This window comes from Dermacentor albipictus, chromosome 5 (assembly GCF_038994185.2).
Source record: "Dermacentor albipictus isolate Rhodes 1998 colony chromosome 5, USDA_Dalb.pri_finalv2, whole genome shotgun sequence".
Taxonomy (NCBI): Eukaryota; Metazoa; Arthropoda; class Arachnida; order Ixodida; family Ixodidae; genus Dermacentor; species Dermacentor albipictus.
The window spans coordinates 101,950,755-101,978,391 of NC_091825.1; the positions used below are offsets into that span (position 1 = coordinate 101,950,755).

The 27,637-nt window shown below is 46.7% G+C and overlaps 1 protein-coding gene across 2 annotated transcripts in view; it reads left to right on the top strand.

Annotated features, from left to right (window-relative positions):
• The window catches only part of LOC135905949 (cadherin-like and PC-esterase domain-containing protein 1), a 209,867-nt gene that overhangs the window by 38,880 nt on the left and 143,350 nt on the right, over positions 1-27,637 (top strand). For both annotated transcript variants that reach the window (XM_065437093.2, XM_065437094.2), the window contains exon 2: positions 16,664-16,801. In XM_065437093.2, coding sequence (XP_065293165.1) covers positions 16,778-16,801 — 24 coding nt within the window. In that variant the 5' untranslated portion in view covers positions 16,664-16,777. The remainder of the gene's footprint in view (positions 1-16,663; positions 16,802-27,637) is intronic.

The following is a 27,637-nucleotide window of genomic DNA, read 5'->3' on the forward strand; positions in this document are numbered from 1 at the left end:
CCTCTTAAAAAGCATCGGCCCGATGCTACAAAGAGCGAAACACAAAGGGACACTTATTAAACATAAGTAACAAAACAACGAAAAGAAATAAAGTCCAAGGTCAGTTACGCGAAGTCCCAAAGTTCGTCAACGCTGGTGGTACGGCTTGAGCCGCACAACGTGGACAATTTCAGGTCGTGAGCGGCGCCGCTGTGACAGCGAAATGCCGTCTGGCACGACCTCGTAGTCCAGTGCACCAATACGTCGGATGATCTTGTACGGTCCAAAATAGCGACGCAAAAGCTTCTCGCTCAGTCCTCGTCGGCGTATAGGGGTCCATACCCAAACACGGTCGCCGGGCTGGTACTCGACGAAGCGTCGTCGGAGATTGTAGTGTCGGCTGTCGGTCCTCTGCTGGTTCTTGATTCGCAGGCGGGCGAGCTGTCGGGCTTCTTCGGCGCGCTGGAGATAGGTAGCGACGTCAAGATTCTCTTCGTCCGTTACGTGCGGCAGCATGGCGTCGAGCGTCGTCGTCGGGTTCCTGCCGTAAACCAACTTGAACGGCGTGATCTGTGTTGTTTCTTGCACCGCCGTGTTATAAGCGAATGTTACGTACGGCAGGACGGCATCCCAGGTCTTGTGTTCGACGTCGACGTACATCGCTAGCATGTCGGCGAGGGTCTTATTCAGCCGCTTCGTAAGACCATTCGTCTGCGGGTGGTAAGCCGTTGTCCTCCTGTGCCTTGTCTGACTGTATTTCAGACAAGGCGATGTCACGAGGGCGTTCACCTTCCCTCGGGCGCTGTGCGTTCACGGCGAAGCCTCGCAATCCCAGGTCGCGGTATGGGCATCGGCGGTACACGTGCCCGGCTTCGCCGCAGTGGTAGCAGAGCGGGCGGTGGTCGGGGGCGCGCCAAATGTCCGTCTTCCTCGCGTAGGTGCGCTGGGCGACGGGTGGGCGTGCTGGCGGCGGCGGCGGTGGACGACGGAATTGCGGCGTTACAGGGACCTGGCGTTGTCGCGGAGGGGGAGCTTGACGGCGTGCGATGGCGGCGTAAGTCATCGCTTCTGGCTGGGGCTGCGGTAATTGTGGTTGCACCTCGGGAACTCCTAGCGATCGGTGCACCTCTTCTTTCACGACGTCGGCGATCGAGGCCACTTGAGGCTGCGACGATGGCAAGACCTTGCGCAGTTCTTCGCGCACGATGGCCCTGATGGTCTCGCATAAATCGTCCGTGGCCAGTGATTGAATTCCGGAGTAGCTTGTTGGCTTGGTGCGTCGGTCAAATTGCCGGTTCCGCAATTCCAGTGTCTTCTCGATGCTCGTCGCCTCACGAAGAAACTCGTCGACGGTCTTCGGTGGACTTCTTACCATACCGGCGAAAAGTTCCTCCTTTACGCCACGCATCAGTAGACGTACTTTCTTCTCCTCGGACATTTCTGGGTCGGCGTGGCGGAACAGACGGCTCATTTCCTCAGTGAAAATCGCGATCGTCTCATTCGGCAGCTGCGCTCTTGTCTCCAGTAGAGCTTGGGCTCGTTCTTTTCGCACGACGCTTTGAAATGTTTTCAGGAAGCCGCTTCGGAAGAGGTCCCACGTCGCCAAGGTGGCTTCTCGATTCTCGAACCACGTCTTGGCGGCGTCCTCCAATGCGAAATAGACATGTCGTAGCTTGTCGTCGCTTGCCCAGTTGTTAAACGTAGCGACCCTCTCATACGTTTCCAGCCAGGTTTCCGGGTCCTCAAATGTGGAACCGCGGAACGTCGGTGGTTCCCTGGGCTGCTGCAGGACGATGGGGGACGCTGGGGCTGCCATTGCGGTTGCCTTGGCCACAATCTTCTTGGTCTTCTCAGGTAGAAGTCCGTGCTCCGGGGGCAGCTGTTGAAGACGGCGGCTTGCTCGGTGGTCCGGGATTACGTTGGTGTTCTGTTCGCGGTCTGGGCTGGGATCACGGCTTGTCGGGGGCGTCCTGTACATGGACGAAAAGCACCTCCACCAGATGTCACGTGGTAGTGACGGTGAAGAAAGAAGCAATAACACAGTAGCAATACTGTGAACGAGAAAACTAACTTTTATTGGGCGAACCTGTGCCCACAAAAACAGGCTACACTTATAGCACAACGATAGCGGCGAACACGGTCGGCGATCGTCGGAAAAACTGATCAGCGGGTCAAGCGCGTCGGCTTTTATAGATCAGTCGTCGAATGTTCCAGATTACCTGATGGGACCCGCGTGTTTTCCACAAAGTTCTACACCATTCATGTCACGCGATGAAATCTGATAACACAAGGTTCGGCGACAACAGACACGCGGATAGAATCGTCGATAACTTTCCAGAAACGTCGGATACATGCAGGCGCGTCCCTCGCTGTGCGATTACAGTTGTTAAGCGGCGAAACGTGGTTGCCCGATAAATATAAATACACGTGTCAATATAAACGAGAAGAAAGGGGGTTAACCGAGGGACCCGATATTTATTAGTCATATAATGAGAAGCCAACAAACACTGACACCAAGTACAACATAGGGGAAATTGCATGTGCTTAATAAATGAAATAAAGTAATGATAAATTAATGGAAATTAAAGTGGATGAAAAAACAACTTGCCGCAGGTGGGAACCGCACCCACAACCTTCGCATGTCGCGTGCGATGCTCTACCAATTGAGCTACCGCGGGGGCGTTTCCCCATCCACTTTCTTGGGTATTTATGTGTACATTATATGACTATATATATATATATATATATATATATATATATATATATATATATATATATATATATATATATATATATATATATATATATATATATATATATATATATATATATATATATATATATATATATATATATCGTGCAGCCATTGCGCGGTACATCGGCGTTTTTGCATTTCGCCTCTTAGAAATGCACAAGAAAGCTAGATATATATGAGCTCGAAGCGCGAGGCGTGCTTATTATAGTTGAACACATGAACAACGTAAAGTCGACTACAGCACCACTTTTTTTTTATGCCATTCTTGGGTGTGAAAAACGTGCCACCGGACGCTGCAGGGTAGGGCGTTTGCTAAAACAAGTTGTTCCCCACAAAGAGAACGGGGACGCTGATCAGATGAAGCAGTGATGCCTCAATTACAGCATAAGGTGAAAATGGCCATCACTTCTGCTTTAGCAGGTTATTGAAGTCAGTAACGCAAGTGAATTGACAGTAACGTCACCACGGATGCTTTACTTCCTTCATACCATCCTCATGTATGGCGAGGCTGCAAGATATTGTTACTCACTCTGTCTTCCCGCTACGGCTAAATGTAAACAAGAATGGAAAAACATGAGCGAAGGGAAGACGTGTACAATGGCGTCACAGTGTCGTCTCCCACACTTCTTAGCTTCAAAACATCGTTCCAGTTTCCCTCGTCGAAGATGCGTGCTTGGCCTCAGACGCGATATCTCGGGGGTTCATTCATCCATTTGCGCGAGAGAAGTGTGCTTCTAAGTATACGAATAACAAAAGAAGCACTTGAAATTTCGCCTTTGACACGCTTTAAAAGTCGACGACTTTTATGACGCTGGCCCTAGCAGCTTTAGTGGCACGGAGACCCCACTGTAAGAGAAAAGAAGAAAAAATGAAATGAAAAGAAAGGAAGTAAAACCGACAGGGTCTTTCCAATACGTGAATCTCCTATGAATGGTTTTATATGGTTTCCAAACCATCAATCTCAATTTGAACTGCATGCAAATGACTTCACACTGAGCGTGAAAGACTACGAGAAACTACGAGAAAGAAAAAAGATGGCAGAGCTTAGCCAGGGAGAAATACGGTCCTGTCGGATGATATCACAAGAGAAGTCAAACTTTTCGCAGAATGATGGTTAGCAGGGGAAGTGGCGGTCACGCTCCGTTATAACACATAGGTCGGGAAGGCGGGCTTAACTGGTAGGCACGCGTCAAACGTTCTCTGTTTTTCAAATTTTTTCCCAACATTTTTTCTTTGTGGAATTAGGATGAATGACTCATCGATGGCTTCCGGGTCGTGCATCACTTGCCAGACTGTGTTACCTTTTTCTTTCCCCACGGGCGTCCACTTATATTCGCGATGTGAAGGTGAAAGAACTTGCAGCGCTTGTCTGGTGCTTACCCTTTCTTTTAATGCCTGTCTGTTTTATTTTGTGCGTTATAATCGTGCCAAAAAGAAGAGCCTGCAGCCTCCATTTTTTAAAGTCTTTGGATCAGTGCGTACGCTGTCTCTATACGTCACTGCATTTTCGGGGAGGCACTGGCTCGTTAAGTGGAATGAATGAATGCCCACTTATCCAGCAAACGGGAGCCCCCGCTGTTTCACTTGAGAACTTATGCTAGCATGGAGAGTGTGAGAGACCCAGGGTAGAGAAATGCTGAGGCAGGCGGGGGGAGGGGTGCATTAAGGGGGCGTTACGTTCCCAGCATGTTTGATAGATATGACTCTTATATAGTAGCGTTGCCTAAACTACTTAGCCTCTCAATTTGACCGCTGCCGAGAGAACGCTATAAAGGACAATTCCGGCGTTTCTTCGATGTCCCCTGACCTTAATAAAATTTTGTATGTACATTCTATATTGCACTCTGATTATCTGTGCCAAACGATATGACTGCAAGTCATTCAGTTTCCCTGAAAATGAATCTTAAAGATAGGTTGCGTGTTCTCGACTCATGCCAACGAATGTATGGCACTTCACTGGCCATCCTGTGTTTGTGACCTCAGAGACTACACTGCCACTTCGCCCGGAAACGACGAATTTGGCTCCTTTTTCTACGTGACAACGGTCGGCAATCATCGTTTTTAGAGACGTGATAACCGGCCTTCGTCTTGCCGCAGCACAATGCGTTGAACCTGGGCACGTCAGCTGCCCTGCGCGGCGGCGGTGGCTAGAATGCAAACGCTGAAATCATTCATACATAGGAGTCAACGCTGTGGAAGCTACGCAAGAAGCTGGGTCAAGAAAAGTTATCACTCCGCGCGTCCCGTCTATGCTTCGCTGCGCGCCAACAGAGTTCGCCGCGCGCGAGCAAGTACGAGAAACTCGTCGCGACGGGTTTCAAATGAAAAAAACTCTGGAGAGAACAACAAAAACAAAAACAAAAATATATCTAAAACAACGCACTAGCCGCTGTAGACCACAGTGCGTTTGTTTGTGAGGATTGAAACTTGTTTCGTTCAATACTGAGCCTATAGAAAAATACATTTGCGCATAACTGCGGTAAAAAAACATCGAACTATATCCAAATGCGAAAGAAGCCACTGAAAAAAGTCTCTCTAGGCTCCACAGCTTTGACTGCTATGTGTGGAATGGAGTATAGTTCGAAAGAGCTGGAAAAGATCCTCGTGTCGCCAGAAGGCTCTTTTACCGTTAGCACCACGCGCACTGCGCGTTTAGCACGAGTTCTGCGTGTTTACATTGCGGTAGTTTAGGATCTGACATCATCGACTCATCGTTATGTCACACGAAGCAGCTACCAGTTTCGGTTTCGGTACCACGTTTATTGGTTATTTAAATTTATTAACGAGGTTCTAGGCAAATTGAACCACTCCACCAGTGACAAGACTGTCCATGCCATTGAAAAATGACAATATCTTAATATGAATAAAGAAACAGCCAACTTGCGCTTTAATGCAGGTTGAATGACTCCACAGATTTGGTATGGAGATAGAGATGGAGAACAAGTTTCGGAACATTATGGTTGTTTGGCTGCTTGTAATCGTGAAATGAGGTGAAGTGATTTTCCACGAATATTGCAATAAGAGTTGCCGCGGACTAAACATATTGAAACACTAGTTGCCTTCAAATTTACGTCATCAAATGCTGCATGGTTCCAGAAAAAAAAAACGAAATTGAACTGTACCTGGTATTTTGAATCAGGAGTGCTTTATGGTGTCTACAGCTCCTGTATTTTTGCTCCACCTGTACTCCCTTATGCCTACTAAACCACCATCCTTGCCGTCAGGTTTTGTATTTACACGTTTAACAGTGTCTTCTTTTGGTTATCTTCATCGGAATGCTTCTATGACCGTTACACGGATGAAAACCTAATAAATTCAGTATACTTCTATCTTCTTCCCAGTTGATTGGTAAATGACTCATGCCCTCAAGCAGTTTTAATTATTTTCGGGAGCTCTGTGATTGCAAGATTCCCAGACTAGGGGAGATAAATTCTACTATAGGCAAAGCGGAGAGGTCGGCCTGCGCTGGTATGCTGTGGTATACGAAGTCGCCATTGCTTCAGCACTTTTAATACGGAGCTCCCCTCCCTATACTTATTCTAGGTTGGTCACTTTGTGCAAAGTTTGATGTCAATGTTCTTACGGACAGTATTGCTTTCATAAATGTATAAATGTATGTAATAAACGTAATAATAATTACATACATTTATAATGTAATAAATGTATGTGGCAACTAAATGTAGTCAATGTGTCACGTGGTAGCAACCCTGCGAGCCGTGGAGTGGCTACGTGACTATGACGCACTGCTACTGAACACTTGATGGCACTTTTGACTTTCGGGTGTGGTGGCACAACCCCACCGCCCCGTTTCGAAGGTGTCGTTCATAGCATGCATGCATCCCTCCGTCCGTCCAGTGACGTATCGTTGGCCTAACGGTAGAGCATCCGCATCGTATGCGGGAGGTACCGAGCTCAAATCCCGGTGCCGTCGGAAACCCACCGGCTTTTTCTAATGGGTAGAGGTGTTCCCTGGCCTGGTGCTCGTCTTGCCGTAGGAGTTCACATCTCGAAAGGGGCCCAATAGAGGTTTACTAGTTGTCTCTTGGCGGGTCTTGTCCAACCACAGACGGCCTTGTTGAAGAGCATTCACCGAGGCTGTAGGAGGCAAGTGCTGCCGCCGGGTCGTCGTCATAATAATAATAATAATAATAATAATAATAATAATAATAATAATAATAATAATAATAATAATAATAATAATAATAATAATAATAATAATAATAATAATAATAATAATAATAATAATAATAATAATAATAATAATAATAATAATAATAATAATAATAATATTAATCAGCATCAACATCACCAGCCTGGTTACGCCCACTGCAGGGCAAAGGCCTCTCCCATACTTCTCCAACTACCCCGATCATGTACTAATTGTGGCCAAGTTGTCCTTGCAAACTTCTTAATCTCATCCGCCCACCTAACTTTCTGTCGCCCCCTGCTACGCTTCCCTTACCTTGGAATCCAGTTCGTAACCCTTAATGACCATCGGTTATCTTCCCGCCTCATTACATATCCTGCCCACGCCCATTTATTTTTCTTGATCTCAACTAAGATGTCATTAACTCGTGTTTGTTCCCTCACCCAATCTGCTCTTTTCTTATGCCTTAACGTTACACCTATCATTCTTTTTTCCATAGCTCGTTGCGTCGTCCTCAATTTAAGTAGAACCCTTTTCGTGCATTTGGGGTGCCACATGGGAAAGGGCCGTCATGGAAGGAGCCCAAATATCACTTTTTTTTCTGCTCACGAAGGCCTCGACGGGAATATAAGCTGCAGGCTACTTTCTCAAGCGTAACACCCCGGAAGAAAGCCGAACGCCTGGCCGGGGTACACTTGTGCCACTTTGAACCAGTGGGCGCTCGGCGCCGATGGAAGTCGAACCCACAGCCTGCCGCAGCTGAGGCGGACGCTCCACAACTCCATGCCATCCCATTTTATTTTATTTTATTATTCCATTCCATTCTATTCATGCGAGCCACATTATGAAAGGCATGAAATGCATAGACACTCGTATACCGTACCTTGGACTCGAGAGCGTTAACAAATCCCAATCGGTAAGAATTATTCTGGAGCCCCTCCTCTACGGCGTCCATATTAGCCCACTGCGGCACTCCGGATTGCCGAACCCCGTAATTTAAACATACAGCTATTCTTGCAAGAGGTATACGCGGCTGCGACCTCTATTCAGATATGAACACTGCGGCGGTGTAGGCTTCCGTAGTTGCATTATGACGTTTTGCCGTGCTCTGGCCACTTCCGTTCGCAATGTCTGACTTGCACCATATATTTTTCTTCGCCCGCACTAAACGTTTCAGCGTCTTAGGGAGCACGCGAAGAAATACTCAGAAGCTAACTCGCACTCTCACGTGTCTGCTCACCATCGAGCACGTCGGTGCAACTCGCTTTTTGATATAGCAAGTTTGGTGTACAAACGCTGCCTGCACAATTCCAGAGAAATAGTCAGACATATCGTGGTGAAAGAGGTCCCACACGTTTAAGACAGCTATCCGTGACACTTACGGTTAAAATAAGAGATTATCCGTTAGGAGCGCAAAATAAATGACGGTACGCTGTTTTTCGATGTTAACCGCGCCTCTGCGGCTATTGAGAGCAGTGTATTGTGCATTGCCATTTTGCTTACGTTGCCGTACTTTTGTGCAGTAGGCCCCGCTGATTCACTTACTCATTTTTGTTCGCAAGCCACGCGTAGCCATGTATGCGCAAGTGAAATGCGCTTAGTTGTATTGTGTGCGCCGGCTCTCCATCAACAGCACCATAAAATTCGCATTTATGGATGCACCTCTGTTCAGGTTTGCTGGTAATGTGCGCTATAATTAGACGTTCACATATTGCCGCATATTATGCAGCTTTCAAATTATCCGAAGCGTACTGCCGACACATTCCCGCTTACAATACATTGCATTCTTCCTATTGAACCTTATTGTGTATTTTAAAGGTTCCGTTCAGCCGCCGACACAATTAACCCGAACAGTAAAGACGCATATCTAGCGGCCTAACATTAACAACGCGGAATTTAAGGAGCAAAGCTGGAACGTTTTGAAAGGAAGGTGCTGTAAGTTAAACACCATATAAGGCACCCTAACCAGAGGTCTCTGATATCGGCAGAAGAGATAATGAAATAAAAGGAAATGCAGGGAGATTAACCAATTTGCACACGCTTTTCTAATCTACACAAGGAGAGTAGGGAAAGTGGGAATAGAAAAGGAGATGAACAAGGATGCGTTCACGCACACAATATCGTTAGCCGTGTAAATAAAGCCGGTCTCGCAGCCCAGTCGTTTTAAGAAAAAGATGTAAAAGTGGCTCTATAGTGTCTTTCTGTCGGGATGACGGTCGAATCCATGGTCCCAATATCTTTTTTTTTTCTGCGAAGGCTCTGTCGTCCAGTCGGCGTCAAATAGCAGGCAAAGTCTCTGTTTCATGGTAAAAAAAAAGGAGGGGGGCAGGAAAGGGAGGGGAGTGAAAGGTACTTACGGTGAGTCCCCGTTAAGTACTATGAATGCTGTAGTATATGCGCAGCCAAACGTGAGCGGCAATGGTCAACCGTGGCCACGCGCATCACGAATCCCCACGCCGATGCCTGCGCGTATCGATTCTCTCGACGCAGAGAGAGCTTTTCGAGAGCCGCACGCGCGCGGTGTGTTTGCAGGGGCGGCCTGGCCCCACCGTCGGCACCGCCGCCTACGTTTTGTTTCAAGACTCGGCTATCGAACTGTTCCTTCCGTGTTTGGATTTTCAGTTTGTGTTTTTCTTGTTCAGTGCGTTCTCACGCGAGAACCGCGTCGGTTGCTATTTACAGCGCGCGGGCCTCGGCCAATCGATGGGAAGGAACCGAATGAGGAAGAACGGGAAAACAAATAAAAACGGGAAGGCGCAGGAACTTATTGTAACGCGGGACGAGCGAAGATGCTCTCGCTGGCGCGTGATTCGATGGCGGGCGAAGATTGCGCCGTAGAACTTTGTGCCAGTCGGCGAGGATTGCGGCGGGGCGCGCAGATTGTAATATGATTAGACGGGGCCGACGCTGCCTGGACCCCATGTCAAGTGAAATCTTTTTTTGTTTTTTAGACTATGCTGTGCGCGGGGCATGGTACAAACGTGGCGCTTTGCATTTCGGCAAACAACAGGCGTGCTTTAGTTTTCACCAGTTCTGAGATCGGTTAGTCGTCGGGGATACGAGTCGAAATGATGACCCGTTGCCGAGACATGGGACTCTCGTGCTGGAATCGAGTTAGCAGCCGGCCACCGAAAAGGAACTGACTTGAGTTACTTCATTTTCGGTTCATCGAGCCCCAATATAGCTTCGGATTTGGCTCTTAGATGCAATAATCGATCTGTTGCCTCGAGAATGCTATTCCCAAACGGAAATTTGTTCCATAACAGTTCAACTCTCGGTAATTTATCGCCTTTCCCATTGGGTTTAACACGATCACTCAATGCATGCTTTCCTTTGTCTTCGTCACTCGGACGGTGACGATCGCAATCATCTCTAATGTTGTGAATGTTAATCATTGGAGAAACACACCATATTATAGAGAACATTGCTATTATAGGTACTGCTCGAGATAGTAGTGAAATGCATCAAGAAGATATATTCCTTTTTTGTTGTTTTTGTAATCAAGAGAAGAATTGCAAGCATAATTGCGCCTGCCAGTTGTTGCCAGTGAACAAAGAGCGAGGACACTTAGACTGTTGTTAAAGTTTTGAGACTGCTGTTCAACTTGGCCAGTACTCCAATGACGATGAATGGTGCACACCGTCAGAGCTGACGGTTCCTTGCATGGTAAATTATATCGTTGTGGGCGATCGACTGTAAGCAGTAATATACCGAGGCCACCCAAGCGTCGTTTCACCTGCAGCTTTTCCATTTCTGGATACCTATCTTCCATTACAATCCGGCGTACTGCGACAGCATCTGGGACTAACAACAAACAGCGGGGCGGAACAGAAACCACGTATCACCGCATCGCGCTCCCTTCGCCGACAATGGGGGCGATACGCCTCGAGGCCAATCGCCTATTGATCGCTTCACAGCAGAGGCAATCATCTCGCGAGCTCGCTGCATGTCGTGCCGTCTGCGCGGTGCACGCATATATATAGGTTGCACACGCCGGACGATGTCCCCGAGTAGCGCAGGCCTCGCGAGTTCTTTCGAAAGCTGCTCCGGGCACCGGGGAGACATGCGCGACCGTGTAGTGGACATCGCCCGCCTACAACGCCCGAGGAATGTAGCGTAAGGGCGCAAATATTACCCGCTCTAGCGACAACGCTGCTGAAGCAACACACGATCTTTTTTTTTTTGCGAAACTGGGATAGATGATGCGAGGCTTAACTTTGAAGTGAATGTACTGTGCTCAGCAATTGAAACGCATACTCGGAGCACGGTGGCTGCCGGCGCTTTTTACGCCGCTGATAACCGATAGGGACACCGAGCTGGTGCATTATGGTGCACGATGAGAGGGATAACGTTTGTGCCGCATTGTGACTGTATTTGGCTTCTCAGGCGATCACCCAGCGCTGACCAGTGGCGCAAAAAAGCGCCGGCAGCCATGAGCTCCGAGTATCACATTTCAATCGCGGAGCACAGTACTTGCATTTCGTAAAGCGTAACTGTATGCGGTGTGGCTTATTTGGAGAGTGAGCGTAGGACACTCGATAGTTTAGTAGCTATGTAGCAGCAATGCTGAATGAACGATGTCCGTAACTTATACAGCGTTCACAGACTATTTAAAGGGTGCGTGCTTGGCTGACATTCCAATAGTGCTAGAAAAAAAAAACGAAGAGAAAGAAGAAAGAACGCTCAAGAGAAGAAGCATTGATTGTTAACTGCATTTAGTGAGGGAACACCAGCGTTTTGTAGTCTTTCTTAATTGCAACATGCATATGCGAGGACACATGATTTAATGTGCCATATGTTTCCCTGTCAGATAAATAAATAACCCTCTCAGAGAGAGAGAAAATTTTATTGACTTAAACGATTTACGTGCAGTGGTCGGAGCCACTCTAGTCTAAGGCCCCGCTGGCCTCGGCCGCCCGCTTGACCGGTCTTATGAAGGACTGTTGTCCGGCCAGGTCTGAGCTGGTTAGCTGTGCCTCCCATTGCTTCATTGTATGGTGCGTTTTATCAAACGGGTGTGATTAGAAGAGCTTTACTAATACTGCCTTGCACTTTTGTGAGCACTCGTTTTGTTCCGTACAGAGCGTATACGGGGTTACATAAAATGTTTAGACATCTAGAAGCTATACACTAACGAGGGCCTTCGACGGCTCGATTAGTGTGTCCTAGCTAAGAGCGGGAGTGTGCCCAATAAATTGATTGATTGAATCATTTTGCTGAAACAGATGACCGCTACGGAAGAAATATTTATCTTTATTGTGAGCTGTGTCAAGGTTCGCAACGGTTAACACTCTGCCTGAAATGAAACTAGCGAAACTCTCTCTTTCTCTGTATGTGTCTTTTTCTCTGAAAAAAAAAAAGACAGTCTTCTCATTTCCTAGAGGAACTTCAGCTCAACCAAATCATCACCAAGCTGGCAGCCTCTGCCATTAATGATGACTCGACCTACTTTTCAAAGTGCCCCGTAGCGCCGAGGGTGAAGCGGCCGCGCCCTTGTTTCCTGCCTTTACCCCAAGCAAGCGACGAGTATTACTTTTTGGAACAAACTCGCCCCGTTATCCACACTGCATTTAGGTCTCTCTAAGTTTGCGTCGAAGCGCCTATTTGTACACGGCTTGCGCGTGCACTACGAACGCTGCGGAAGTGGCACGCCGCTATAGCACGATCGCCCCGGAGGCAGCAAAAAAAAAAAAAAAAAGACAGGAGGAAAGTTATGTATTATATGTGTGGGGGAAGGGGGGGAGACAAAAGCCCGCAGGCGTGTACACTTCATCCATCAGTGCGACGCACTCCCGCGAACCGCCAGACGCCGAGAACACCCACCCCCCTCCCCTGCCCCCACTTTCTCACACACACACTCTTTTGTTCTCCTCGAGCTCCGGAAGACATCCAATTTATTTCATGCCAGGACCCTCTCGACAAGGAGATTCGGATGTGGAGGGCCGGAGCGAGTCAAGGGCAAAAGACCGGCGGGCCGACATGCAGGGGTGCGGGCGTTGAGGGGGTGGTGGGGGGGGGGGAGAATGGGATAGGGGAGGGGGGAGCGTCGGTAAGGTCAGACGGAAGGCGATCGTCTAACCCTCTGCTCCCGTCTTTCGAGCCCCCTTCTTGGAGCTCTCAGTCTTTCCTCTTTGTCCCGCTCGCCGCTTCGCCTCTGCTGCCCGCGTCATCGTCGGGGCCCTTGTCACGCCGAGGACCTCAGGCCGCTGCTCTTTGTCGATGGAAAAACAAAACGGCGGCCGACGCCGTTGCTACTCCCGAAGCGCTCGTCTCGAGACCGCCGAGGTTGTCGTCCTCGTCTCAAACTCGAGAGCGCCACTTCTTACAAGTCGCTCGCTCGGTGCGACCCCGTGGCGCGGGGCTTCGTAATGACGTGCGCGCGCGCTAACAAGAACGTCGTCGCTGCTACACGTCGGTCGCTGCGCTCCCTCGTCCCCGCATTTCGAGCGCCCTTTCCAAATAGTTTGCCCCTTTCGGACGAGCCAGCTTTTGATGCCTCGGTTCCGACGCTTAGATGTTTCCTTGAGTTTTATTGAAGTGATTCGAAATGTGCTTTTCGGCGTTATGATTTGCAGGCGGTATTGGTGGTTAATAATCTACTTTGTTTTACAATGGAAGGAGATTCCTAAAGCGAGCCTTGTGCTATCCTTGGTTCTACGAGCAGTGGCAAGATTCTTGGTCATTCTAAATAGGAAGAGTTTCGCCCCATCTGTGTACGGTGTGAGTGTGTAAGCATTGCGGTATTTTACTGCAGGTGAAAGAAATGTCGGTGCTTACAGCATTAGGGCTCTGAAACAGATAATCTTTGTGTTATTTCTCATAAAATGTTAAATTGGTTGAGCTTTTTGGTTAGCATATTATGTCAGCTTTCAGTGAACGATTGGGAGTGTCTTATGACGCTCCTAGGCAAGAACACGACTGTAGCGTAAATGTCTTTCATAAACTTTAACGATGCAGTTATGGCGTAGCTTTGTTTTAAGTAAGACGACTGAGCTATTTTTCTTAAACGCATTTCATAAAACTAAAAATATCATTTCTAGCATCTAGTTAAAGGAATGTGTGGACACATAAGAGCTTATAATGCGACTGGTAATGTTAGCTATTCGTATCTGTAGATCTACGAACGTTACGTAACGTAGGGTTGCGCAAATCATTTCTGCGGAAATCCGCAAGGTAGACGAAAACTTATTAAACAAAGAGACTGTCATCCGCCCGATAGGGCTAGTGCTAGGCTACAGAGGAAACCAGGGCGAAGCTTTCGCAACAAATTTTCGAAATTGACACATCCCTCCTGGTACCGGAAACGAATGGGGAACCAACGAAATTCTCTGATGGTCTCTATACCATTTGAGATAACCAAAAACAGGAGGCCGCGGAACGAAGCTGAAATCATCGACAACCCACAGTAAAGGAGCACGCCGAATATGGCAAATTCATCTGCTGGAAGACCGCAAGCCGAGCGAAGATACATGAAATGAAACAATCATCATCCAGCCGACAGCGCCACAAAGTCCTTGAAGCTGCGTGCCACTTTCTCGCGTATGCCATTTTTTTTAAGTAGGCTGAGGTTTGACTCGCTCTTCGTGGCACAGGTGGCGCTAACGCATCCTGAGTTGAATATGGAGTCCTAAAATGGCATATCGCCGCGAAATTCTACGATGATGACGAGCTCCGAAACATGCTTCTTTTTTTTTCATTTTTACTTGAACACAAACTGCAACTACTTCATCATCATGTGATCCCACCAGACGAATTTTCGCCGAACCCTTCACCACAAATTCGACGATGTCAATCTACACTGGGGGAAAAAAAAAAGAAACAGAGCCCTTGCAACCTAGGAGAGCAACCTCTCGTTTCATATTTACCTACATTTTCGATAAATGTATTACCCGCGAATAGAGCACTTTCGGTATGATTAAGGGGTTGGAGGGTTAGGTTAGGAAGAGTAACTGCAATCCATCGGAGAGTGTGCAAACTGTAGAAAATGTAGTTAAATTACAAATTTGTTTACAAAGCAAACAGCCTTCTGTGTCATTGAAGAAACGCTATAAGGGCGGAACTTCTGCACGAGTGTCAACTCGGCCAAAAAGGCATTGCATCACCGTTGGTGTATATTTCGACGCCTATTAGGCCACCATGGCGTAAAAGAAATGCTTTTGGCGTGAAAGTCTGTGATAAGCAAAATAAAACGGTGATTGGTGGAAAACGAATCATTAGTTATGTTTATTGTAATTTGGCTGTTACGAAACGAAAGATGGCGTGCATATTGAGCGATGCGTTTTTTTTAATGTGTCTTTTACACGAACATGTGTTACTGCTAAGCCAACGGAGGATTAAAAAATTATGCCGGCTTAAGAAAAGAAGGCTTTTACTGCAAAGCCATTGCTGCCGATGTAAGATTAGGGAAGATAAAAGCCTTCGGCGTTACTCATTTGTGTTGGGCTTTATTGACCGCTTATGAACGACAGTGGTGCTTGTTCATGGTGAGGTTAGTGTAGTCAGGGCCCCTATGTACCTGGTACTCTTCTGCATGCACGCAGTTCTTTTTTTTTCAAACTTATCTGTCCGTCAGATACAATCACGAATGCCAAAGTGCATATTTCCTATAGACGTCGCCGACATGGGAAGGTAATGAAATTCGACCTTGAAAATGACCACTACGTTTGGGACTATATCCAGTAGCTCGCTTTTCATAGTTAGCAGGTGTCCCAGCTAACTTTAGCCAAGCTGTTCAACGAAAAAAAAAAGGTTAAGAAACAAGGCGCAAGGTACGATGTTAACATCTACCGTGTTCCCTTGCCAGATTTCTAACGACTGAACACCATACGTAGTTCTCATAATTGTATCTTGCACGGTGTGCTTTAAATCGCTCTTTATTTTTTTTCTTCGAACAGCTCGCCTAACGTTATCTGGGACACATGGTATGTGCGATCGGACTGCTTAGCTTCAGCCGCGATGTTACAGAAAGTTGTCAATTCTCGCCAAGTGAGCTCGCAGCACTTTCTCTGACCTACAAGAACTTTCTGCGGGTGTAGTTGGTTTATACTTGACAAATTTGTGACAATGCTGTGACAAACACACAGCACCTGTGTTTGACCTTCCTCTGACCCACCGTAGTCGCTTAGTGGCTATGACGTTGTACTGCTAAGTTCGACGTCACGGGTTTAATCCCAGCCACGGCGGCCGCATTTCAATGGAAACGAAATGCAAAAACTATACTCTTAGATTTAGGTGTACGTTAGAGAAGCCCATGTGGTCAAAATTATTCCGGGCACCTCCACTAAACTGTGCCTCATAATCAGATCGTCGTTCTGGCACCTAATCTCAAGGAGTTATTTTAATTTTAATTAAAGCACTACTTCTGCTCTTCGATAGTGTGTGCTGTAGAGGAGCAGAATATCCAGCGAAAATTTTGTTTTGTGTCACTTTTATGAAAGCCATACATACGTATTTATTATCTTATTATTACTTATTTAAAATTTTGTTTAAAAAATTAAATTATGGGGTTTTACGTGCGAAAACCATTTTCTGATTATGAGGCACGCCATACTGGAGGACTCCGTAAATTGCGACCGCCTGGGGTTCTTTAACGTGCATCTAAACCTAAGTACACGGGTGTTTTCGCATTTCGTCCCCATCGAAATGCGGCCGCCGTGGCCGGGATTCGATCCCGCGACCTCGTGCTCAGCAGTCCAACACCATAGCCACTGAGCAACCACGGCGGGTTAAAATTTTGTTAATCAAGTGACTTTGGTGCTAACGAGCAAACGCTTTTTGCGCAGTTCTCGCCTGGAATTCACCGGGAAAGGAAACCGACATGAGGAAGCGTCAGCGCTGCCGGTGCTGCCTAGTGCCGCACTTAACCACCCCTATCGGCGGCTGAGCAACTGGACGGCATGAGGCGAGGATTTTTCAGAATGGTGAGCTTCGACTGTTTTCTTTTTTCTCGTTTCTCCTTTTTTTGTTTTTCATACACAGTTAACGAAATCCTTTCAATGAGCGTTATTTACGCGACAAGTGACCGGAATGGGTGGCCGACGCTGCAGCATTTTTATGGCTTAGTCAACGTCCGAGCTACCAGGAAAATATAAAACGCGTGGTATAGTAATACAAGCAGCGAAGGTGTATAAGAGGTGAGATCGCCAAGAAACTGCTGTTTCTGTACGCTAACTTGGCAAAGACCCTCAATGCAGTGATCACTGCACAGCCTTTGCAACATACAGAAGTATACTTGCAAAGGCTGCTCGGAGATTTGGATTCTTGGTAGATTCTACATCTCGTAAACTTACGGTGCCTGTAGGAAATTAGTGGCACTTTTTGGTGCTCGTGGCTGAATTGCTGGGTGTGTGTATAATAAACGCATGCAGGACGCAGGTGCGTGATAGTACCGTATCGACGCGTATAAGGGCCGCACCCTCAACTGGGCAGCTCAAAATTTAGGAAAAAAAATTGCATCAGAGAAGCAATCGCGTTCGGTGCTCCGACACTACACGCGCAGCGCGCACCCATCGGCGAATTTTTGAACGCTGCGCACTTCTACTTGCACCTACTAGATGGTGATAGCTGCGCGTATACTCCCTGTATTATAGCTTTGTTTTGACCTCTGACGCAATGGTACATTCGGGGATTCGGGGCGTGCAGGAATCGCCGGCTGCGTCGGCATCATTTTAACCAGAACGTTTGTTCCCGCGTAAGAGCCACACCCCGTCAAAATTGTGAAAAGCTCGCACTGTTCCACACACTAGACTTACGCTAGTCTATACGGTAATTAAAGCTATCGTACAAATGAGAGAAGTGAGAGGCCACTACACGAGACGTCATCTGCTACTTCCGACACCTGTGAGGAGATCGTGTCTGGCGAGAGTGCTGTGGCAGGTAACTTCATTCAAGATGAAGCTTTAATAATACCTGTTCTCACTACGACGCATAAATGCAAAGCCGTCCGTTTACTTTGCTAAACCTTAAACACTCGCCTAGTAAGGCTGTGAGTCCGCTTTGCACTGCGTATAGATATCGATGTTTATGATAAAACGCTGCTTATGAGACATATCCACGATAGTGTCTAAAGTGAAATTAAAATTTCGATTGCAGTAGAAAGAAAACTGCAATAGAATCGAGCCTTGGTAAGTAGGCGGATGGCTGCCCACTTTGACTTGACACCGTATGCTTCTCCGCCGCAAGTCCATGGGGTGCCGCTTGTGAGGTTATTTTTGTAATTATGTACAATTTATTCTTATATTTAACGCCTGCGTGACTTTCATGTCGTCTAATAAGCTGCACGTAAGGCCACCAAAAATTATCGCAATAGATTCTGACTCACACGAGGGAGAAACGTAAGTTTTGTCGGCCACTTGCGTCAATGCCGCCGTCCGTCTATTCGGTAGGGTCGGCTCTGCCGCATATTGAGTGTTACTGCCATGAAGCACGCTATCCAGGACGGCGGCTCGAATTCTGGGGCGTGCCGTCGGAAGGGAAGGGTGAGGCCCCTTCGTCCATGAGAAATGGCGACCACTTTGGCTCCGTATAGGCGGTGCGTAATAGGTGGGTACGGGCAGCCAAAAAAAATAAAAAAAATAAAGGAGAAATTTTAGCATTGTATCATGCGGTGTAGGAAGCCACTTTGGGCTGCTAAGTAAGCCCTCAAGAACCCCTGCACCAGCACGCATGTTCTAAATATTGTAACTTATGTTTTGCAAAAATAAGGTTGTCCGCTTTGTTAAGTTTTCATTATTTGTTATAATAAAGTAGTAACTTTTTAAAATTATTTTTGCCGTAATGGCCAGACAGAGCGAACAACTTTATTTTACGCAACACCCTGTATTATAGCTTTGTTTTGTAAGAGACATAACGCTGAAACTGAGTCCCGGTGCGTGGAGTTGAACGTGCATTCTTTTTCAGATCGCCTTTCATCTGTAGGAGATGAGCTTTGAATTTTACTAGCATCGTTTTCACTCGGTTATTTTAGGAAACGTCTATGCACACTTCCATCTCTTGTGAAGGCAGTATTTATTTGCCAGCAGACGGATGACATATATAGCACGCTCCATCTCTCGAGAACATTTAAATAGTGCAACTAAACTTTACGAACGTACGGTGCTTTATACTTTATATTTTAATATTGCGCGCCTTGTACGTTCTGAGGCAAACGAGAACATAGTCTTCAATATTAGGGCGCGAAAGCTATTGCACTGACAGGCTTCCTTTGCTGCGAAAGGCAAACAAAATAGATAATCAGACGAAGGTATAGACATAAGTGGTCGATGTTGCTCGAGCCAACAATTAAAGCGACTATTCCCACAGTGGGATTTGTGGTCGTCCTGACAGAGAAAATTCCCCTGATGGGAACGTTGATTCCAGTGACACCCTTGGTTCCACCACTGCTCATCGCGTCTTAGCTATGTATAGGTATAATTTTGAAGAATGCATGTGATACTAATTGGTCAATACTTCAAGATTTTGTTGATTCGACAGCCACGCTTCCTGCCAGGATGTGAGGCAAAGTATGACGGAGCCTGAGAGACAGGACGAAGGGCCTCTGGCCCAGTGCACACTGATGATGCGTCCACATGCGCGATGAAGAAGAAAGGCACATGCATGATGATGATAACATACAGATGAGGAAGAAGTGCATGATAAATGTCCACGTGCAATATGTTTTGCATGACTTCGTAACAGGCGGTCAGGCCATGACTGAAATTAAAGACTTTGAAACCTCTTCGCGATTTTTATAAAGCTTACGTCTACAGTGTGGCACAAGTTGATTCGATAGCGGGAATAAGGAGTTCAACGAATCATATTCTATATATATGCAGTATTGCTAGCTTTTCTTGAGTTCTATTTTTTTGATGACCTTATTGTCAACATCCTAGCACATGTCATTTTAGCATGCATCCTACAGAACAGTTTGCCTAACCTTGATGCTCATTGGACTAAACTTGTGCGTTTAATTCTGATGCCAAAGAGAAAGAGCGTTCGCTGACCGAAAATTGATTTGTTTGATTGGAGGGCAGCGAATAGCTTCTCAGGCAAGTGATTACAGTTGCGCACAATTCTGTGCCAAGAATTTTAAAAAAAACATTTATTTTAACCACTAAATATTATAAACCGTTTTCATTTTAACGGGACCGAGGCATGAGACCATATCTTTGACGCAGATATTAAAAAATTGAAGGTGAATGGTTTTCTTTTTTTTCTTTTGCACTCAGTAGTCGTTGAAAGGAGCTCTGCGGCTGCTTGGTAGTGTTCGTTGCGCAGGTGTAGCTGAAAGACGCGTGATTTTTAACGGAGGGCGCTGTGGCTACGTTACTTCCACTGGAGTCACTGGTTTTCTTCAGACCACTATTGACTTTAGAGTTTTATTGCTGTGTTTTTATTTTTAATATTGCGAGCATTAGTACGGATCGTATTCTCGGTAACGCATCCATAGCCTTAGCCTTGGGCTGGTGCCATATGATGAAACGACCTTTTGCACTATTTTATGTCAAGTGCCAAGGATGCACAGGAGTGCTAAAAAGCAAAACACACACACACAAAAAAAAAACTGGCAGTGTTTGGCATAACTGATCTCGGCAGGCGATATCGTTATGCTGCGACATAAAATGGCTGAACTTCGTTATTGCTCATTTTGTGCAGTGATCTATGACGTTGAGCCGCGCCCACCCTAACCTTCGGCGACTGCGCTACACAGTCACCAGCATTCCGACCTTTATCGTCAAGCCTAACCGTTAAGCCTAACCGTTAAGTCTAAGGACTTAAATGTAGGCTCGCCTTTCTTCCGGTACGGTGTAGGCTAGAAACACTGAAGTGTATGTACACGCTACATAATTAGGAGGATAACCATGTGTAGAAGAAAATGCAATTTTTGGTCAATTAAGCCGGAAAGCGTACAAGCATCCTGCTTTTACATTGTCATACGCGGGACAGAGGCCTGAGCGATCATACGTGCAATATTGTGAACTTCTTAGCTCATCGTATTTTATAATCCCGATCACTGACCCTCACCCCGGCTTAGGGTACTCAACCAACATTTTGATTACAGCTCATACTTATTCTATATTGTCATAATATCACTGGTCAAAACTAAAAGACTTCGAGGCAAATATAATTACCTTCTTGTTCACAACGTTATTTTTTATCACGGTGAAAAAAAAGTAGTTCATTCCAGCCGTAGCTCTATCAACTATCGTGTTTTTCTTAGTCGCTGTGCAGCTGAACCTTTCTTTCTTTCTTTCTTTCTTTCTTTCTTTCTTTCTTTCTTTCTTTCTTTCTTTCTTTCTTTCTTTCTTTCTTTCTTTCTTTCTTTCTTTCTTTCTTTCTTTCTTTCTTTCTTTCTTTCTTTCTTTCTTTCTTTCTTTTTGACGTCGTTCCCGGAGCCGCAAAAATCGGCGCCGAGTGCAAACGCATGTTCCACCCTTTTTACTCCGAAAGAAGCCCGCGACGCGCAGGTTTCTCCCAGCTATAGGTTTAGGGTCTCCTCGCACACAACGACCCACCTTACATGCAAGAGCGCTCGCCCACAATGCCTTTGCGAAAACGCGCCTGGAAGCACTCGGCGACATCAGCGGGTCCCGGCCGCGCGGATGTCATACAAGTGTTTGAGCTAGAGAAGGCACGGCCTACGCCGATAACACGAATAGCGGCCAGCGAGCTGTACAAGACGCGACAAGGTGTTTACCCGCGTATACGCTTCGCGCCTCTCTTTCTTTTCGGAGCGAGAAAATGCCATCTGTATTCATCCTCCTTATCCACGCGCGAACGTTGAAGTGCCTTCAAACGGAGGGAACATACAAAAGAAAGAAGGAGAGAAACAAAAAACGTTCGAAGAATAACAATTTTCTGCGAAACGCAAGTGGAAGCTTATGTCGCGCATTCAACCAAAGACCGGACGTGGGAGAATTGTATGTGAGCATTGAAAGTGCCGCGTAGCCGGTGATGAAAGCGCCTCGAAAAGCGGGAGGGAGGGGTGCGTCCGTTTGCTGCCGGTGATCTCCGAGCATCGGAGTGAACCTGTTTGCCGTTCCGTGGACGTCGTGTGCAGAGTGCGACGGACTCGTTTGGTGCCTATTTAGAGGATCCTTCTTTGTGCCTGACGCATGATCGCGAGCGTTCACCATGCGTATTTACGCACGTTAAGCAGGCGGAGCATAGGCGTTGGCCGTGCTCGGCGCTACCCATTCCTATGCGACAGAAAACTTGGAAGCTGTGATAACAACAACAACAACAACACACACGCACACTCATGCGAAAAAGAAGGCCTCACGACCTTCAGGTTTGAACGAAGACTTCGTGCGCAATTGAGGTGGGCGGGAGGTGCTATGGAAACTACGTGAAGCTCAGGCCAAACCGACACGAATGCAGAGACTGAGATAACGAAGGAAGAGGGAAAGAACTAGAGGTGAGAAGAGTATAAAGTGACAGCTTGAAACGGAGCGCAGAGGTTTTGTGTCTTCTGTCTTTCCGTGTCGCAGGGACGGTCTGCAGAACGGACATGTCTTAAGTTGTCACCATGCAGCGCTCGTCGAGTGTGTAGCTGCGTTATTTTGTTTTTCAGGGCTTTCTAGATGTTTCAGGGGGCCTGTTTGGCGTCGGGGAGGACATGCGCGCTATCCTTACTTCGGAAGCGTGTCTCCGCGAGACAAGCTTGGTCCTGTTTGATGTGGCGACGCGCGTTTCCGCTTGGCCGAGCCGCATATAAATGGAAGGCGCAAACGTGGACAGACTTTGTTCGGGTTGGTAGGTTTCGTGGGCGACGTCTACAACAAAGCCGTCCCTTGGCTAGTGTTCTGCCTGCGCCTGTACAGTCCTTACTGCTTAAGATTTGATGGCATGGTGTGCGACGCGTATAGAATTTTTCAAAATAAAATGCTCCAGCAGGGATGTCACAGGTGCGTTGGAGGGCCGCAAGTACGCGGAAACTTCTGAGGGCGGCGGGAGAATCCTTGTAGAACGCACTTATACATGTATTCATCGCTATAGAGTTTATATTCGAAGACCGTCAGTTGTGGTAATATCTTGCCCAATTGAAACTTCGGCGGGGGGAGGGTGGATTGGTGTTGGGGGGAGGTGTGATTCCGTTGTCTACTTTAGTTCAATTCAGACACAGATGAACTATACAGACACACTCCAGAATGGGTTACAAAGAGAAAAGCAATGAAAACTACATCCTGATCATCAGCTTCTCTCACCGAGGAAGACAGTGCAGTTACGGTTCTTGTGGGTACGAGCGATTCCCAAACAGCAAGTGAGATGTAGACTACGAATCATTATCATATCAAATGACATCCGCCGTCATTGTCATCCGATAAACATCTAATACCATAGCAGTCTTTGAGGAAGTCTTCTATTTAGTTTTTTTTAATGAAATATCATATTTTCTCGAATTGGGCCGACACTTTTAATTTTAAAAAAGAATGTACAAAAATCGGGGGTTGGCTTAAACCTTAGATTCAATTATGCGGCTTGACCTTAACCGTCAGACACTGTCGACCGTAAAAAGGTCGATGCCACAAGGTAGAACTAGTTGTTGCTAACTTTATTAGAATGTAAAGGGAAGCGGGAACATGCGTAGCGACGGAGTTCATATAGGTGAAGGCGAAATAGGTCGCAAACATTTGAAGTGTTGCTAGGAATAACTTCAGACGCCGTCTATACTTCGCTTAGTCAGGTAATAGCCTGAGTCGCTGCGGCCTGGGATTTAACTTCCGGGCCCATTTACTCTCTGATAATGTCAGCATACAAAAAAGTGCAACATCGTCGCGATGTTCCATGTACTTTTCGCAGTCGAACACTTGCTTTTCGTTCGGCTTACATACGAGGAAAGTTTCTTTTTTATTAAGGCAAAAGATGCCTTAACAGCTCATGGGACCAAAAATCCGATGTCCGGCGTTGCGCCGTCCGCCGTTATGGCACCGAAATTCAATGGTCCCAAAATTAATGGTGCCACCATTGATGGTCGAACCAACGACCAGTGGTGGGAGTTGGACCCACGACTTATGGTGTTCATTAAGGCACAGTTAATTAAGGTGATGTTCATTAAGGCACTAGAACCCACGACATTCGGCTGGAGAAAGCAATAGGAAGTAACAACGCATTCGAACGATAATTTCAAGTAATTTAATTACTGTCTGGTGAGCGCGCAGGCTTTCGCCTTCATCTTCTTTAGCGTATGCTAAAGTGACTGTCAACTTTTTTTTATGGATCCACCAAATTTAAGGGATTGTTCTAGAATCCAGGTCGGCTTAGACTCTAATATATACGATATACCATCGACCCCATAGATTTCCGGTGCGTGAATGTGACAGCAGGTGGGTAAGGCGTTACGGAGCGAGGTGTAGTAATGGGCAACGTGGATTCGGTTTTTTTTATAACTTTTTTACAAAGGTTATACGTCAACTTAAGCCTTATAATTTGCGAAAATAGTCATGAAGGACGCGCCGCGGTATAGCTGTGTGTGTGTGTGTTCTACACCACGTCGCTCGAGCGCACTATGTAGTCAAAGGTGTGGCTGTCTCTACGCCGTGTTTTTTTGCGCCGGAGTAAAAATAGGCGGGACGAATTAGCCGCGGAAACACTGACACCGTTTGACGCAGCGGATGTCCTTTTTTCCTCCCGGACGAAACACGACGGGACGTCAGGCGAGCGGCATGAATTTTCCAGAGGGGGCGTGGCGGACTCCACTATATAGCGTTTCAGCCGGATCGCCGAGCATCTGTCTGCGCCGCAGAACGTCAGCCGGGGCTCGCTGGTTCATCTTGCATTAATGATCACCATCCCGGCGGCGGCGAAGCAGCAGCAGAGATTCGGAAAATCGCGGAACTCCCTCGCTCGGTAACTTTGAACACGCCCGTGTTCACCGGAGCTGGGCACGTGAGTTCTGTGCCCTAAAGCGACTCCCCCCTTCTCCTTCTTCCTTCGAATCCCCACTTACTTTCTTCTAATGACTAAGTGCATTGCTATGAAGCAGGAAAGAGAAGGAAGTAGCAGTTGGTTTTCATTTGACCATGGTTGCCGCAAAGCTTCATCTTCAAGGCGCCTGCCATTCTCTTTCCGCCGTTCTTGAACCACTTACATTACTGATTTCCGTTAACAGGGAGCTTTAGCTTATGTGTAAACGTATTGCCGCTTGCACAATATTGCGCTTTCGTATATGCGTACGACAGCAATAATAGCTCTTTTAGCGACAACTCGGGATGTAGAGCTCAACCGAGAGCACGCAAAACTGATATCGCACTAACCTGCCATATTCTACAAAACTGCTTTTTTAAAGCGTCGGTAGCGGCGTAATCGTTGACATGCAACGCTTTTACGATTCTCGTTCGACGTGAAAACTCCCGCAACGGGTAAAACGTTTCAAACGCCTTATAGTGGCAAAGTCTCACCAGATGTCGTTACATGCTTTGCTGCTCCAGTGACCCGGCTAATCCAGAAATGACGATAAGTTGACGGACAATCATAAAATATTTAATTTCTAGTTTTCTTGTAGTCCCCAATATAGAAGTCGAGGCAAATTTGGCAAAACGTGCCTAAAGTTGGGAGATATGCGTTCGACAGCGATAAAAAAACTGAAGAGGAATGACTATTCAATTCAGTTCAATTCACTTTATTTTGAACACCACAATGTTGAGGACCGCGAACAAAAAGCCTTTTATGGCTTGACAAGGTCCGCAGTCCCTTTTTACAAGCAGTGACAGCGCATAGGGTTAGGTATTACATATTAAGCAAAAATTACCTAAGTCCCAATAACACAAGTGTCAGGCATAATGCATATGTGTAATATATACATACATACAAGTGTAAATGAATTCAAGTGAAACAGAATGTATATGCAGTACATATAGCACTCACGTACAATTAATACCGAAAGAATTAACGTTAATTACTAATGTACATTAACGTTAATTAATAGGCGTTCTAGAACACGTGCGCGCACAGAAACGCGCCGACGCGAGTAGCAGATCAATATCGAAAGAGCAGCTCGCCCAAACGGCAGCAGTGGCGTATACATCTGTAAACAGGCCTTTCTTGGATTCAGTGAGGAAAGGTATATATTCACTTGTCTCTGTGAGCCTAGGAGCGAGAAAGGAGGAAGTCAGGTGGGAGGCTTTTGCCCGACGTACAATTTCTCAGAGAGCATTACGCCGGTCCCAACAAAGCCGCGATGTCGGTTTTTGCAGCTATACGCAGGAGGTGGGTTGCACGCGCCAAGCAAGCAATGCGACCGAGCCCTGCCAAAAAAGAAAAAAAAGGAATAAGATGCCCGGGACAGATGGGGTGAAGGAAAGAAAAGGGGGACTGCGTGTTCAGGATAATGCAGAATTCCTAACGAATGATCGCGAGTGCTTGCTTGGTCAGTTCCTCCAGAAGTGCTGCGTAGAGCACGTGCCCCCTTCTGCATCTTTCCTCCTCCCTAACCTCATGTAGTTATTCTCTCTCTCTCTCTCTGCTTCTGAGCTCATAAAAGAAATGCGTAGGTTGGCGCCTCGTCTAAGTGGATCTCCAGCCGTGGGTAGGGTTGTTTCCCGATTGGCTTTGTGCCTTTGCGAGCCGATTTGTTTCCTGAGCCTGAAACCGCGCTTTGGCGGTATGGTTGCCGCCACGAACACACATGCACGCGCGCGCACACGTACGCACGCACACACACACAAGCGCACACGTGTGTACTTTTGGAATAAAATTGCGGTTCAACCGTTGCATCTGAAGTGGTGGAAATGGATGCACTTCGCGTACGCGGCAGTCCCTAATGCAGCTCCAAGGGCTGATGTAGAAGGCTGAGGTATAGTAAGGCGCCTCCACCACTTTTGATCATCACTTCACCATGCACTTGTGACCTGTCTGTGTCCCGTCTTTCCCAATGTCACCAACGTGCTCGCATAGATACAGAGGCGAGACAATTAGAAAGTCGTAATGGTCGTTATGATGCCTCTAACTGCGCCGCATTCCACCGCCCTGTCGATGATGTATTAGTTTGAAACCCTGTGTGCGAACTGGTTTATGTTGAAAGCTTCAATATCGGTATGTCGGCCATAACAAAGTCATGGAGCAGACCTCTCTGGTGAACTATCACGTTACATCATACCGGCCGATCGACGCTGCCACCGCGTGACAGAGATCGTGCTTGTTTCCTGCATCAAGCGCTTGCATCGGAGTTCCGCGGCCAGGTCAATGTTATATATATATATATATATATATATATATATATATATATATATATATATATATATATATATATATATATATATATATATATATATATATATATATATATATATATATATATATATATATATATATATATATATATATATATATATATATATACTTAGAAGGTAGTTCCAGATCCGCCGCCTTGTACATGAGTGGCGCTCGCTTACAATAGCAGGGATAATATTGTGCACATATGCACCCAGAGAACGAGCTGCCCGATCATCGCGCACCTTTGTACCACCAAGGACCAACGGAAAAAAGAACTTGTTCTTTTGGGGATCTTTTTTTCATTTTCACCAACATACGTGTTTATGCTCGTATGTTGGTGATTGTGTTTCTCTTCCTGCTTGTGCCCATGTATGTGTATTCTCACACGTGTCTGCGCGTGCGTGGCGTCTGCAGCGGCGGCGGCGGCGAACCGACTCTTTCGCTACGTCGCGAGTCCGACTGTGGGGGGGCGTCCCGACGCATGAATTATTCAGACCCGCGGGAAACTGGGACTAACGGCGGCACTGCAGCAGCGACGAGCACGTCTCGGCTGCCAGCGAAGCGGG